This window comes from Notothenia rossii (assembly GCF_949606895.1).
Source record: "Notothenia rossii genome assembly, chromosome: 2".
Lineage (NCBI taxonomy): Eukaryota > Metazoa > Chordata > Actinopteri > Perciformes > Nototheniidae > Notothenia > Notothenia rossii.
The window spans coordinates 72,609,747-72,624,567 of record NC_136904.1 but is presented as its reverse complement, the minus strand read 5'-3'; the positions used below and the strand labels follow the sequence as shown (position 1 = coordinate 72,624,567).

At 42.4% G+C, this 14,821-nt stretch overlaps 1 protein-coding gene across 7 annotated transcripts in view; it reads right to left on the bottom strand.

Annotated features, from left to right (window-relative positions):
• Positions 1 to 14,821, bottom strand: part of lrp1bb (low density lipoprotein receptor-related protein 1Bb) — a 336,417-nt gene that overhangs the window by 225,552 nt on the left and 96,044 nt on the right. For 4 of the 7 annotated variants that reach the window (XM_079666350.1, XM_079666351.1, XM_079666347.1 and 1 more), the window contains exon 2: positions 10,315 to 10,437. The exons of 2 other annotated variants lie outside the window; for them this stretch is intronic. In XM_079666350.1, the coding sequence (XP_079522476.1) occupies positions 10,315 to 10,437 (123 nt within the window). The remainder of the gene's footprint in view (positions 1 to 10,314; positions 10,438 to 14,821) is intronic. One more of the 7 variants, XM_079666349.1, reaches the window with a different exon arrangement.

Sequence of the window (14,821 nt, the reverse complement as noted above, 5' to 3'; positions counted from 1 at the left end):
TCTTTCTTTTTATTTATGCATATTTTACTAATCACTCCTTTTAAACTTTTTTATTTTTTTTTACTGTCCTATAGCACACATTGGAATGATTTCCTACTTTATTTTTAACACCTAGGCTATATTAAATAGATAAATGTGTACTCTCTCTAGCTCTCTCGCTCTGTCTCGCTTGCTCACAGAGTCTGTGTGCTCCTCCGTGTCGATGACGGCTTGCGTTAAAAAATTATAATAAACATATTTGTAAAGTGGGGGGACACAAACGGGATTTCGAAAAGTGTCACGGTTAAACTGCTTGTGAAGTGGCGAGGTGCCGCTCCACATTGCTTTTTCTTCCCGACTGCAACGCTGTAAATGATTTTGGTTTCAGTTGTGTGTGTGTGTGTGTGTGTGTGTGTGTGTGTGTGTGTGTGTGTGTGTGTGTGTGTGTGTGTGTGTGTGTGTGTGTGTGTGTGTGTGTGTGTGTGTGTGTGTGTGTGTGTGTGTGTGTGTGTGTGTGAGCAGGCTCGGATTGGCCATCGGGAGATTCGGGACTTTTCCCGGTGGGCCGCTGCCTTTAGTGGGCCGCTGGCTCTGACATAGGTGGGCCGTGGACTTTCACAGCGCCGCTGCGCCGGTACCGCACCCGACGGTACCGCACCCGCCGCCACAAACACCCGCCGTTGTGAGGCTCCGGCGGATCCGGCGCTGTGAAAGTCCACCGCCGTTGCGAGTCTCCGGCTGTAACAGTCCACTAACGCCCGCGAGGACCCAGGTTCGATAACGGCCTGAGGTCCAAACAAATAAATAAATAATAATAAGAAGAAAAAAAAGAAAAAAAAGAACTCCTGTTCATCGCGTCCATTCGCGACGCACCTATCACATCTCTGCGTCCCACGCCCCACATTTTGAGAAACGCTGGAGTCTAACCTGAGGCTGCCTGAGGCCTGGTCTAATCACAGTGAAGTTACAGGGTCAGTTTTTTCGTACGATCATTTGTTTATTGGATAAAAAGCTAAACGGCGGACAACTATGACCTTGCCAAGAGGGGAGCATACAACATCCGGGGGAGGCGCACCTAGTGACTGTAGCTGCCTGAATTTAGCACTGTGAAAACCAGCGTGTGGGGTGTGCTTCCAGGTGCCGGACTGTCATTTTAGTTTTGAACTAGAGGCTTAATGCTGCCCTATATTTCTTTGGAGCATGTGGCCAGGGACTACATGTTTCTCCTTTAATACAAAAGACTGTCAGCATTCTTTTTAATTCATCCAATCTTGAGAACCCACACGCAACACTTAAGGCAAGTTTATCAAGTTTCAAACACAAAATTAAAATAATATTTTCTAAAAACATTTATATTGCAATAACTCAGCATACGGTTCCTTATTTATGTCTAACATGCACTCTCCTTTTAACTTGGATTTGGTCTCTACAAAAACCCAATAAATATATAGCCTATTACATATTAAGCTGTTACATGCACTACAATGTTCACAAGCTAGCTGCTAACTTTGTCTCTCTGACGCTAAAACGCCTCATATAGCTGAGAAAGGGAGAAAGTGCACAGTCCTATAATAACGTCCCGTTTGTTTCTGATAATGAGCGACCCTTTAAATGAAACTATTGTCTTTAAAGAAACCTAAGTTAAGTATTTATTCTTCTTAAACCTAAAAAAGTATTATAGTTGGCCCCAAATTGAGTTACTGTAAGTGACAAACAACATTTAGTTTTGAGGTCATGTGATTAAATAATTCATTACACTAGTTACTGTAAGTGGGTTTATGTGAAAAGATTAAAACAACTAGATTATTATATTTCTACTGCACTACTTCCAAATGAGTTGTTGTTACTTCAGTCACGATTTGCCAACTACTCTGATCAAAGCAGTTGAAAGAGCATTTCAAAACGGGGTTGAATTTTGTATGTGGGTAACACTGTGAACTTACCACATGTCTTTCAAATATAATATGGCAGCTCTTTATCATTTTGCCAAAGATTTCTTCATGAAATTGTTATGGTTCCAGACATTTTTTTATTATACAACGACCTTTGCTTCTGTGTATAATTCACATTATGTAATTAGTTTCACAGCTCAAATTGGACAGCCTATACAGTCATAGTGTAAATCAATTGATTATAAGTGAGTAAATAAGCATTTTTTTTGCCTGAAGGCATCTTTAATGAGGACTATGCTTAGAGTATAATACACACGAGTAGGAGGGCATGTGTTTTCTCTAAACATCCTCTGGCAGTAATCCAGTTCCCTTGAAATAATCATTGGACTATGACCATGTTTATAGAGTGGCTATAGGAGAAGGCATTTCACTATATATTAGAGTACCCATTATTTATGATTAATTAATAAATAAAAGGCCAATGTCACTGATCATTGAGACTCAAGTCCCAGCTACAGTATCCGATGAACTTCACTCAGCATAGTGATATTATTCTCATTGAGTGTGGTGGTAAGTATGTGTCATCGTATTTGCTCCGAGATAATGCTCATATCGCTATGATGTTTTGTTCTCTGCAGCAGCGAGGAGATAATGTCGACTTTAGCACTTTAAGCAAGCATGTCAAGTTTTAAAATGTTTTCTTTTTTGGCTTTGGTTCCTCAGGTGACAAGCTGGGAGGCTGTCCTTTACAATGCTCCTACTAGGAGAGAATACAAAAGGGGAAAAATGTCAGTGCAGTTCAGCTGTAGAGATGGGGGCTGTGAGAGCAAAGACAAAGCCGTGATGTGCTCCTCCCAGTGCATCAGCGCTGACACGGATGAGACATGGCGCGGGCGCTAGATTGTCACCAGGCAACGAAAATCACTCTCACACTAATGGCTTCACAGGAGACAAATGCTCAGACATACGGAAATGTGTTAAGCCGCAGAAACAGGGGCAATGCAGCAAAAATGAATGTGAGCAGATGATATGTTAAGGGCAAAGACTTAACTTTCATACTAAGCTATCACATTTTGACAGAAGAGACAGTTTTTTAAAATCCTACAGACTCAAGAGTATGCACCGCCTTCTTGGGAATGCAAGCACACACACGTACACACAAAATTTGTTGTGTCTGTTCCCCGCCCACTGAAACTACTGGTAGAACAGATGGCACAAGCTTGGGGAAGTGTACATAAGTTGTGTTCCAAATGTACAGAGGAAAAGCGGGAGAAACAGTAAATTAAAAGTCTCATTCGGAAGCATCTTGCTACTAACAATTACAGCGCCCTGCAAACAAGAAACGTGTGTGGCAGGTTTGATACGTTGATAGCAAAGAAAAAAGGGTGTGTGCATTTGGTCTTAAATCAGGCGTCAGACTAAGGGCAGAATAACCAGACATTGTATCCAATTAGCTTTCGCTGCACTAACACTCACAGTCACATTAAATGTAGAGATAGTGCCTGCCAGCTTCATAATAACTTTGATAGATGACAGAAGACAGGAAACAGCAATGTGAAAGAAGAATCTTGCAAATGTAATGATCTTATAGACATACTCGTGCAGTTTCAGTGACAGATTCCCACAGAGTGCAGTAAAGATGCTTGACTGTAAACACGCTGCATTTGTAATAATGGCATGTTTTAACTTTTTCTTTTTGATGAGTCAAAGGAATGTTTATGTGTCAGCAGGGAGGGAGCGATAGAGAGGAGGGAAAATAAACGTTACATAATGCAAAAGGCCCTGTCCTTCAGCTCAATAACAAGGTGCTACGCCACATTACCCCCTAAACCTCCATCCCACTGGCGCCAGTTCTCGTGGGAACCCAGCACATTTGTGATGCATTTATTTCAATATGGGACTTGCCAGATAAAATACCCTGCAGGATGTTGATAGGCAGCCTGCATTAGACCGACTAGAGTTGCTTTAGCTTCATCGCAGACATACAGATCAAATATTCTCCTAAAGTAGTGTTTGTCAACTGTATGCTTCCAAATGTTTAAATGGCAGTGTGAACAAATTGAATTCCCATTTATAATTATGTCTAGCATTATTGCATGGATAGAGGATTCTGGCTGTGATTTTCAAAGGATAACGGTTTAGCCCCCTGACCTTCACACGCTAACTGTCTGCCTCGCTGAATAGCATAATGCATGTATGTATGTACAGGTAAAAACAAATACATTTCTATCTATTTTTAGTCAGGAAAGCTGTTGTTTTGTAAGCTTAAACCTGCACTTAAAGTATTATACATTCTGCCATTCATTCCTCTCATGCATGCTCACTCATTATTTCCTTGCTGTTATTTCCTGGGGCTGTCAGTCTTCACATCAGATGTTCTCATTAGCTGGTCACGTCTACAGCGACACACCTACTGTATGTTATTATGCATGGTTAGCTTTTCATCCTGTGCTGCTGTCTCTTTAAAACAGAAATCTCTATGTGCCTTTAGTACCTTCACTCTGCTGTTACAGGCCCACCCTTAACATCCCCATCACAGCCCAGTTTTTCGCAGATTCATCATTTAATCAGCCTCCCTGTCTCTGCCGAATCATCCACCACCTCCACCACCAGCGTGCTAGACGGCCCTCGAATATAAATATCCCTGTAGATGTGCCAATATTTTATTATCCCATTTAATCCGTTATGAAAAACAATTATCTTTTCTCATTTCATTTGTCACTCCTGATTAAAATTCACTTCAGTAATGATAGTGTTTTTTTCATCCACCAGCTCACAATAATTCCCTTTCCATATTGGATACATTAACAAAAGCAGAACACTGTAATCCATATATAATTTTAAATTACACCTTTAGTGCTGCAATGTTTTTCAGTTTTTTTGCCAATTGAGGGCTGCTTACACAGAACCTTGACTTATTGTAACCTAAAATGTTGCCATGGCAAACATTTACAAACTCAGCAAACATGAAGAAAGGTTTGGACATAGCTGTAGAATGTTACGCAATCTGCATTTAAATTGGAGCTTTTCTAACACTGCATAAATGATCTATCCTTCATAATATAAGCTGTTCTCGTACGGTGCATCACTGCCTACCAGAGAGCATTATGTCAAGACGAAACTCAACAGTAGTACTCCCCAGGTGGGGTAACAACCGGACAATTTCAACTGTAGAATTTTAATTTGACAAAAACCTTATTTCAATGTCAAAAGGTAGAGTGATACATTTTTTTTTTACTGAGCATCATTTAGTAAAAAAAACATATTAATTATAATTTTTAACTGGTGTTTTACTCGGCCTTTATCATACCACTAAGATTGGGGATAGTAGTCTTTAGTGTGTCTTTCTTTATACATTTACTTTAGCCAGGCTGCTAGCGGTAGCCATGTTGCTAACAATATGAACTGCAAATATGTTATCATAAACTGAGTGGCCCAGTTTGTTCAGAAATATTTGCAGTGTGTCCTTTGTTGTTGGTAGCTATGAGCAAAAACAAGAATAATTTCACTTGAAAACATTAGAGGGAAATAGTTGAAAAACGATCTGTTTCTGCTTCAAAAGAAGCTAAAACAGCTCAAATGTAATATACGTAGGGAACAGTAAAAACGTAAGATACATAGAAAGTGTGTAGACAAGGAAATAACTAATCTAAAACACTTGATATGGCATAGATACTTTGTTAATGAATAATAGTTGAACTAAAACAACTTGCCTATCCATTAAATACACAGGCTTCACCCCTGTTGGTTCATCATGCTGCTTGTTTTCAAGCTCACTGAAAGATACTGGTGAGTTTAGCATAGAGAATCTGAGGACTTCAGAGGATGGCATGGGGAGACATGCACTCCCCTGTGGACGAAGGGGAATAAGTGCAAGAACCCCAGAGAGAGCACTCTTTGAACGGTTCTCATCCCCCGTGCCTCGAGGCCACTCGGATCAACATTGGTGTTGATTGGGTTGAGCTAAGCTACAGCGATGGAACACAGCTTCTGTAACCATGTTTTTGAAGTCAACCACTGACCCTGTTATTGTGTTTTCCTTTGGGATTGACAATTCAATCGAAGGACTCACTGGGCTCCATGTCCACCAGATTCACAAAGCTCCACATGGCAGCACTACTGAGACGAGCCAAATGCCCATGAAATCCCTTCCTGAAGGATTCATGAAGGATTTAAGTTCTGAGACAGTGTTTGCAAGCGTGTAGCATCAATGCATCAAGACAGAGCTGCTTCAAGACAGCCATTACTACAGAACAGTCTCATAAAATTAAACTGGAAAATATTTGTATGGCTTCCACACTTTATCTCCAATGCAAAGCAAACTGCAGATCTGTATGTCCCCAGACAGCCTTGACATTTAGACGTCCTCGTAAGTATGATGCACAAACTAAGAATGTGATTATCCTGCCCTGGGACATTTCTCAATCCTTCCACTTAAACTGTCACCACACAAGATGCTGCCTGGCCCCGAAACAGAGCAAAGGTTTGACTTTTTCACCACACAGAAAGCGTTGACGTTAACTGCACACAATGGGAAGAAATATCATTTTGCTGTTTTCTTCTTGAGACATTCCTGAAGGCCTGCTGTTTTCTCAGCTCTCTATATAACCGTCGTCAGCTGTCCAATCCCGTAATGCCTGCGGCTGAGCGGATAAACCGCTGCCTCCTTCTAGTCTCTAGGTATTGCAATCCAAGGCCACCTTCCTTTTTCTCCTCCCCACAGGCCCTGAGGATGCAGTGATTACATCTCCCTGACCAAGCTAAAGCAGGGAAAAGAGTCCATCAGTGCCACCACTATTTTTTGTATTTCTGGACAGGAGCTTAATTTATCTCCTTGCCTTTATCTTTAGATAAGAAATTCCTCTGCCCCAAACTTTACCCAGTGAAATCAAATTACAGATGGCTTTACACTGGCTTGAAATGTGTGTGCTGTTATTTTAATCCTCTATGGCTTCGATCAGTGCATATCATCCTATATAAACACAACTTTTTTTCTACACGTTTACAGCAGCCCTTGCTGTCATTCAAGACGGCAGAATATATTCCAATACCGTCTTCTGCTTGCAGGGCAAAGCTTATCTAATACCACTTTCTATCAATGCATAATCCATGATAATGAGCTGTGCCAAATTCCTTACATGGATATGCAAGGTCTCCCTTCTGTAGGTATTGTAAATCAAATAGAGACCGCATTAATCAAAGGGATAATTAATTGCCTTCTGGAGATTATATGACTTGGCCCTTGCCACCTTGTTTATATAATATCTATTGTATCTATAAAGGGATTCACTAAGGAATAGTGACAGGTCATGGGTGACAGAAAACCCGATCAGAGAGGATATTAGAAAATCTGCTAGGAACTGCAATTAGGGCTCCATTGCACCCTTCGTAAACATATGACATTGATATGAATTTTACTTTATTTAAATGGGCCCTATTATGTCTCATTAGGTTTTCCATTCACTGTAAATGGTCTGCAAAGGCTAAAAACCTATGTTTCCTCAAGAGGGAGTTCCTCTCCAACACAGCTCCCCCCCTGCCTAAAACGCCTCTGTTGTACTCCTTTATTTACTTCCTTAACATAGTAACAACACTATGTAACACTCACACTTCTATTGACTAGCTAGGGGTGGGACATCTCTGAGCGGTTGACCAATTTCAACAGCTAATTACTAATGCCGCTACTTCTCAATAACCTCTTGCGAAGGGCATTAATATGAAGTATTCTTCACTTTGGTCAATGTATGCAGAGATGTCACTGCCTAAACTATAAAGTCTTAATCATGCCTAATAACTCACATTTAGGAGAAACCTGGAGTGAATGCTAATTATTTGATTTAGTTGCCTTTTTTTGGCTTTGACAGACTGTGTGACAGTGACAGTCTCATCAGGAATTACAAAGGCTAATGCAGCTCATAAAAACGTGAAATTACTGTTCTGTTCATCCATTAAAGGAAAAGTATGTCCCCAAAGTCTGGAAATAACAATACCCAGGAGCATTGATGCCACATCCTGTTTTGATGTGAAGGACGAATGAAGGTTTACACGACTGCATTCGGATCTGCCAAACAGATTATTTATAGCATTTAACACTTCCATGTGTCAACAGCATTATGAATAAAATCAATTTTTCAACCCCACTAATTTTCTTTGGCTTTGTTCATAAAGGATCAGTAAAGGATTGTGCTGTCCTGCCCTTGGAGGTAAGTAGTCAGGAAATAGAGTCTAATTGGATAAATAACCAATCTCTCCAAGAAACAAAACCACCATAGCAACACGCACTTAGTAACAACTGGTGATTGTCACACTTTCAGCTGCTGAACTATAGCATTAGTTTTTAATTGCTGCATCAAGTGCTCCAGATTATACATGAGCTCAGCAGTGAGCCTTGTATGTTGTATCACAATTATGGCGTCCATTGCATACTCAGTGAATTGGATTAGCTCAATGTACAGTACTGGAGCCTATTTTTCTGCATTGGAGAAAGGTATCATGTGGTGGCAATAAGGGGATAGGCAACGGTATGACAACGTACACACACCACCATGTTATCATGGACAAAACAACCATTCAATCTAATGGCATGAAGATCTGTTAGCATAAAGTCTGGGTAACAACAGATCTTCAATGACTTGCTTATTATCTTGTAAAATGTCAACAAATCACAACAAGGCACTGCATTTAACTTATTTTAGGAAAACCATATACCTTAGAGTAAATTAGACTGCTCTGTGTATGACTAGATTGTATAATACATAGTATTAGATGCAGTGTTACAAAAAAGAGAAAAACAACACAGCGAAACACTAGGTTTTCATGTCCATTCGTTAAATGGGACATATTTTGGACATTTTCAGGTTCATATTTGTAAGTTTCTAGCTCTACTGTGACATGGTTATATGCTTTAATGTTCAAAAAGCTCTTTATTTTTCTCATACTGCCTGTGCTGCAGCACCTCTTTTCACCCTCTGTCTGAAACCAGAGCCCAGTCTGCTCTGATTGATTAGCTGGCTGGCTCTGCTTTGATTGGTCAACCGAACCTTAGCAAATCAGGTGCAATGTGTTAGAGTGCTACCAGTAGAAGCGCGAGACCTACAGAGTGATGGCACTATGTCACAGAAGTAAACAAAGGAGTCCAATAGAGGCGTTTCAGGCCGGGGCGAGAATGTGTTGGAGGGAAACTAACCTCTAATTGAGACGCACAATAAGACTATTTAAGGCAGGGGTGTCAAACTCAAATACACAGTGGGCCAAAATTAAAAAATCGGTACTAACCGTGGGCCGGACTGGTTCAATGTTTATTGCAAAACATATTCAAATGAACTTATTGCACATATTAAACCTGGAACTAACAAAGCTTAAATTATTGCCTATAAAAACAACATTACACATTCAATAATCAGTTGCATTCATTTCTTATGGATCTATCTGCAGCTTAATTTCTTATGATTACATTTTTCTACAGGCCAACAACAGCTTCAAAAAACAATTTCCCTCAAAGAAAAAAACAAACATGCCCTGTTGTCGCAAGAGAAAAAGTGCAGAAGGAAACATCCATTGAAACTCAGTGTGCTGCTCTGTGATGCTAGTTCAAGCCAGATACTTGGCATCTCATCATGGGTGGAAGTTCATCAATGTTTGGGGTCAGGCTCTGAGCTGAGGAAACCCTCAGGATTGAGTGAAGGTGTGTGTGCAATATACCGGCGGGCCAGATCTAATAGTAATTCGAAATTATCCTTCGGGCCGAAATTAAATCCACCAAGGGCCGGATTTGACCCCCGGGCCTTGAGTTTGACACATGTGATTTAAGGTGACACTCTCTTACAATAATTAATTGTTTCTACCGACATGTTGACCCTCTGATGATCCCCTGCAGGCTACTATCATGCTGACCATTTATTTAAGGTAGGAAAATACAAGTAATACAATGACATTTTTATCAAAGCATTCCTGCGCCACAACCTTGCTGTCCACCTTGATGCCAAGTATGCTTCAAACCCAAACACTCTCGCGATTCGAGGTACCAAGCATTTCTATGTAAGAAGACAGAATCGCCATATGGCTTTTTCAAGATTAGTGATTGGCAGTCGAAACAGACCTCTAAAATCTGATAGTCTACTATTTCAAGTTGCCTCAAGACCCTATTGACTTGAAAGTTTATTTTGGTATTTTTTATGGAGCGTTCCCAGCTGTTCATGCCACGCAATCTCTTTTAAATGTGTCCCTAATAGTTTCACCAAAGTATACTTGAAGTACTGTTTCTTATTCCAAAGCAGCCAAATGCAGACTTTTAATGCATTTAATGACCTACTCTTATGAACATCCCTTGAATTGCATGTTAACACAGGGCCCTGTACCATGAAAGCTGACAAATGAGGCGCTGTGGCAGAATTCAATATTACAATCGTGCATTAGTGAGTAATGGATGGAATGAGTCACTTACAAGTTTTGCCAGATTCGTCCGAGTCGTCAGGGCAGTCGGGCTCGCCGTCGCAGAGCCAGGCCTCGGGGATGCAGGTGTGGTGATCATGACAGTGAAACTCCCCAACGTCACACAAGATGGCTTCTGGTTTGGCATGGAGAGAGTGGTGGAGAGAGTGGTGGAGAGAGAGACAGAAAGAGATGCAGCATGAGGCAATGGTAGTGAACCCAGCGGGTGACATGTTTCACCAGAAAACATGTGCACTTTAACATAAGTGTGAGTGAAAAAGGAAGTTGCTTGGGAAAATTGGACCTTGGGAAAAGGTTTGGTCCGAAGAAAATTATCGTTATTATGTCACAATCAATGGAAGCAGGAATACACATTTTTAAGGGCAATGCTTTTCAACCTGTGGCAGCTCCATAGTGAATGAGGCTGGCAATTAATACTGTATTTTTTCAAACCATTACTTTGTCAGACTGTACGCCATACATGCTTTTTCAGCACACAGAGGTAGGCCATGCAGGCATTGTGATTTTGACACGACAAAGACACGGTGTCCTTCGCTCCTTGGTAAACTATTAAAAAGCAGTTTGGCAAGTTATTTTTGCCTCTTTTACTGTTCTGCTTTGATTTGATTGTGTGGACTGGGGGGAGTTCAGTGAAAGACCACTCAACTAAAAAGTCATCATAGCCTTTCAATATAGCGAGCATCCGTCAAAGTGTTGACATGTTTCCCGCCGGTAGCTGTCACAGACTCAGCTCGATCATTCCGTGAAAACACATCGGCTTTTTGCTAAAGATTTCACAATGTGACACGCTGCTATTTGTCCTAGCGCCGAGCAAAAAGCGGTAATTTGTTTCTAAGCTTAATCCACAGACAATCAGACAGGCTCTATAACTCCCTCCCTCCCACGCTCTCCCTCTTTATCTTCATCTTTTTTTTGTCTTTTCCCAGTGTTCCTAACCCATTAGTAGTGGGAGTGGAGCAAGTGGGAGATCAGGTCTGCGCCGTTTGAACAGTGGGAGTGATAATTCAACGCACCGCCGCTTCACTAGCCCCCTGCAGCAAATTCACTATACCAAGGGACAAATCTGAAAAGGTCAAACACCTCATCCTTTCTGCCCTCTCCTATTCCCAAATGATGCAATATATCTGAAATCTTACGATTTAAATCTCTTTTGAAATATTCAAAGGCTTTTTCTTTTTTCTTCAGGGAGGTGTTCTTAAAAGTGGAACAATTAAAATGCATGAACTGTTGAGCTGGGACAAGGGTTTCTCAAGGTAGCGTAATGCAGGAGGAATAGGCTCATAATCATTTGTGTTGCCTCTAAACAGTGGAAACAAGTGGGGACCTTGCCAAATTATTCTTGAAACTTCATAATTATGCTGAATATTTTTTATTCTAACTCAACACATTTGGCTGTGGGCAAATAATCTTAAAAGAATAATTGTATCTGCCGAAAAACATGCAGTTGTAAAACTAGCCCTTTCTAAACACACGCATAACAAATTAACTGCACATTGGCAGTTTTACTACATTATTTGCATTCCCTCTCAAAAAAAAAAAGTCATCAATGAGCACACGCTGGGGCTGGAGGATGGCAGTGGCATGCTCATCTCGCCAAAGTCTCTAAAGGGAGAGCTCTTTCGCCTTTAAAGCCAAATTGATTGCCGTTGAAAGGCAGAAGGTCTGTGGCAGAAGGGCCATTTCCTCCTCTAGAAATGGAATCCATGAAAAGGAACTGCTCCTGGTCCTCCTGGAGCAGCCTGAGCCAACTATTGATGTTCTACTTCCTTTCATGCCTCTTCACCTTGAAAGCTGAAGGGGCAAAATATGAGGCTACCGAATGACCTTTTATGTCAATTCATCTTCCCCGTTCTGCTGCTCCAAGCAGCCTCTCCTTGACACTGTCAACGCAGCTGTAGGGGGGAAATAACCAGAAAAACACACAGCTGAGGGGCTCCCTCCACTCTTTTGTTCTTCTTCAAAATGCTATTTGCCTGAGAAAGATGCATAAAGGTACAGTATTACAGCGTTAGGTATCAGATTATTCTATACAAACATCAAATAAGTGGCAATGGCAGGAATAGCAAAGAGGTGAGAAAAAAAGGCTGCAGCCGCCTTCAGAGAGTGGCCCATTACCATAACAGTGGGAAACACACAGTGGCACTCAGCCGGGCACATTATCATGAGCTTCATTCCTGACACCCAACAGCCACCACTGGCACAACATCGTGGCTCATTAAAGCCATTGAGCCTCTGAAATGTGCCAGCTTTTTCAGAGGAACAAAGACTTATTTGGAGGCAAGCAAACAGGGAAGACAGGGTTTGCTGAAGGAGCACCAGCCTTGCTGTATATATTTCCATCATGTTTGTTTTGCTTCAGATGAGGTATGAAACGCGATGACCCAATTACTAAACGCGTCCGGTATACTGCAAGACAAGCACTTAAACACATCTCTCCATCCTGCTTTTTTTGCAATATTATACTATAGCCTCTGCTCTTCTATTTGCTCATCCCCATTACAGTCTGAATTACACAAGGTCTTTATTTATCTTTCTAAACAATATTATATTCCAATGGGGTAAGCTAAAAACCACTCGGGCATTACAATCCCCCGAATTGCATCATACCCGCAGTTCACAATATGGTACAGTGGATAAGTCGTAAGCCACAGGCCTATTCAAACAAAACCAGTGTAATAAAAGCAGCAGTGTAGTACACAGTTCAAAGTGGGGAATTAAAAGTTAGCTGTGTTAAAAAAAAAAAGGGAAAGAAAAAGAGGCCGATCTGAGAATATTTCTCACCCAGTCTGGCCTATCTTACAGTTGCAGGTTGAGGAGAAGTTATTTGCAGCTCGTCCAACTTGCTCGGCTCTAAATAGAAAAGAAAGCTGCGGTTGGAGGGCGTTGATACTATGTATTATTGTATGCATTCAGGGTGCTCAAGGTCAGCAAACAACATAAGAAAAACAAGTGGGAGAAAACAACATAAATATGTCCACGCTCCAACATATACACTCTTACAATAATTCTATACTCTTAAAGGGATAGACCCCTATTTGAACCCTGGGTGAGCAGAGAGGCTCACATCATGTAAAGACAGCGTATTCACCAGAATGTCGAACTGTTACTTTAAAACGAGAAATATGGATACATTTTCTTTTACTTTAGCGAAACTATACCCTAACTCGCATGCTCTTTGGGGCTTCCCCTTGGTCTACAAATGATAGAATCCTAAGGTCCAGAGGGAGTTTTTCTCCCACAAGCCCCAGCCTAAACTCCTCCATTGGACTCTTTTGTTTACTTCCAGTGAGTTTGAACATTAAAGCATTCAAACATGTCACAGTAGAGGCAAAAAATCTGAATACAAAGCTGACAATTAGCATAATAGGCCCCTATCAGTATAGCTATCACTGCTGTAAAGCTTTCCACCTCCAGTACCTGTCAAATACTTCATAATAAATGCTGCAAGAAATGATTGGTGTCACGATCTGTCTGTGTTGTGTTTTGTCTTGTCTTTTTCTGTCTTTGGTTTCCTGTTTTATTCTGAAAAGTGTTCACCCCCTGTCTTGCCTGTTGCTTTCTGAGGCTGCTCTGGCTGAGGCGCACCAGATGGCTATGGAGAAACCAGGTTTAGTGAAATTCTTACCTGGCTGGATCTTGGACTTCCTCTCGGTGTGTGATTCCCGGCCTGCTAGCATCAGGCATGCTAGCTCCCTGCCTCCCAACTCCCAAACTGACACCATACGCCTCGGTGTGTTCCGTTTGGAGTCGGCCTCTGCTTCTTCCCCAGTTCCTGCTCCTGTCCGGGAGCCGTTCTCTGGAGCTCGTCTGGCTTTTGGAGGTCCACGGAGCCTCCAGGGGGCTCCTGGGAGGGGGAGTCGCAGGTCCAGTCTGGCAGCCCGAGCCTCAAGAGTCATAGCTCCGGCCCCAGTTCTGGCCCCAGGTCTGGCCCCAGCAGCCATGGTTCCAGCCCCAGTAGCTATGGTTCCGGCCCCAGTTCTGGCCCCAGCAGCTATGGTTCCGGCCCCAGTTCCGGCCCCAGCAGCCATGGTTCCGGTTTCAATTCCGACTCCAGTACCGGCCCCAGCAGCCATGGTTCCGGCTTCAATTCCGGCTCCAGTTCCGACTCCAGTGCCGGCCCCAGCAGCTATGATTCTGGCCCACGTTCCGGCTCTCCGGCCCACTCCAGTCCCTTGTGTTCTGTCGGTGTTCCGGCCCACTCCAGCTCCTCGTGTTCTGTCGGTGTTCCGGCCCACTCCAGCTCCTCATGTTCTGTCGGTGTTCCGGCCCACTCCAGCTCCTCGTGTCCTGTCGGTGTCTCCGGCCCACTCCAGTCCCTTGTGTTCTGTCGGTGTTCCGGCCCACTCCAGCTCCTCGTGTTCTGTCGGTGTTCCGGCCCACTCCAGCTCCTCGTGTCCTGTCGGTGTTCCGACCCACTCCAGCTCCCCATGTCCTGTTGGGGGTCCCGCTGTCACCTGTTCCGCTGGGGATCCTGCCGACACTGGATCCTGTTCCGTTGG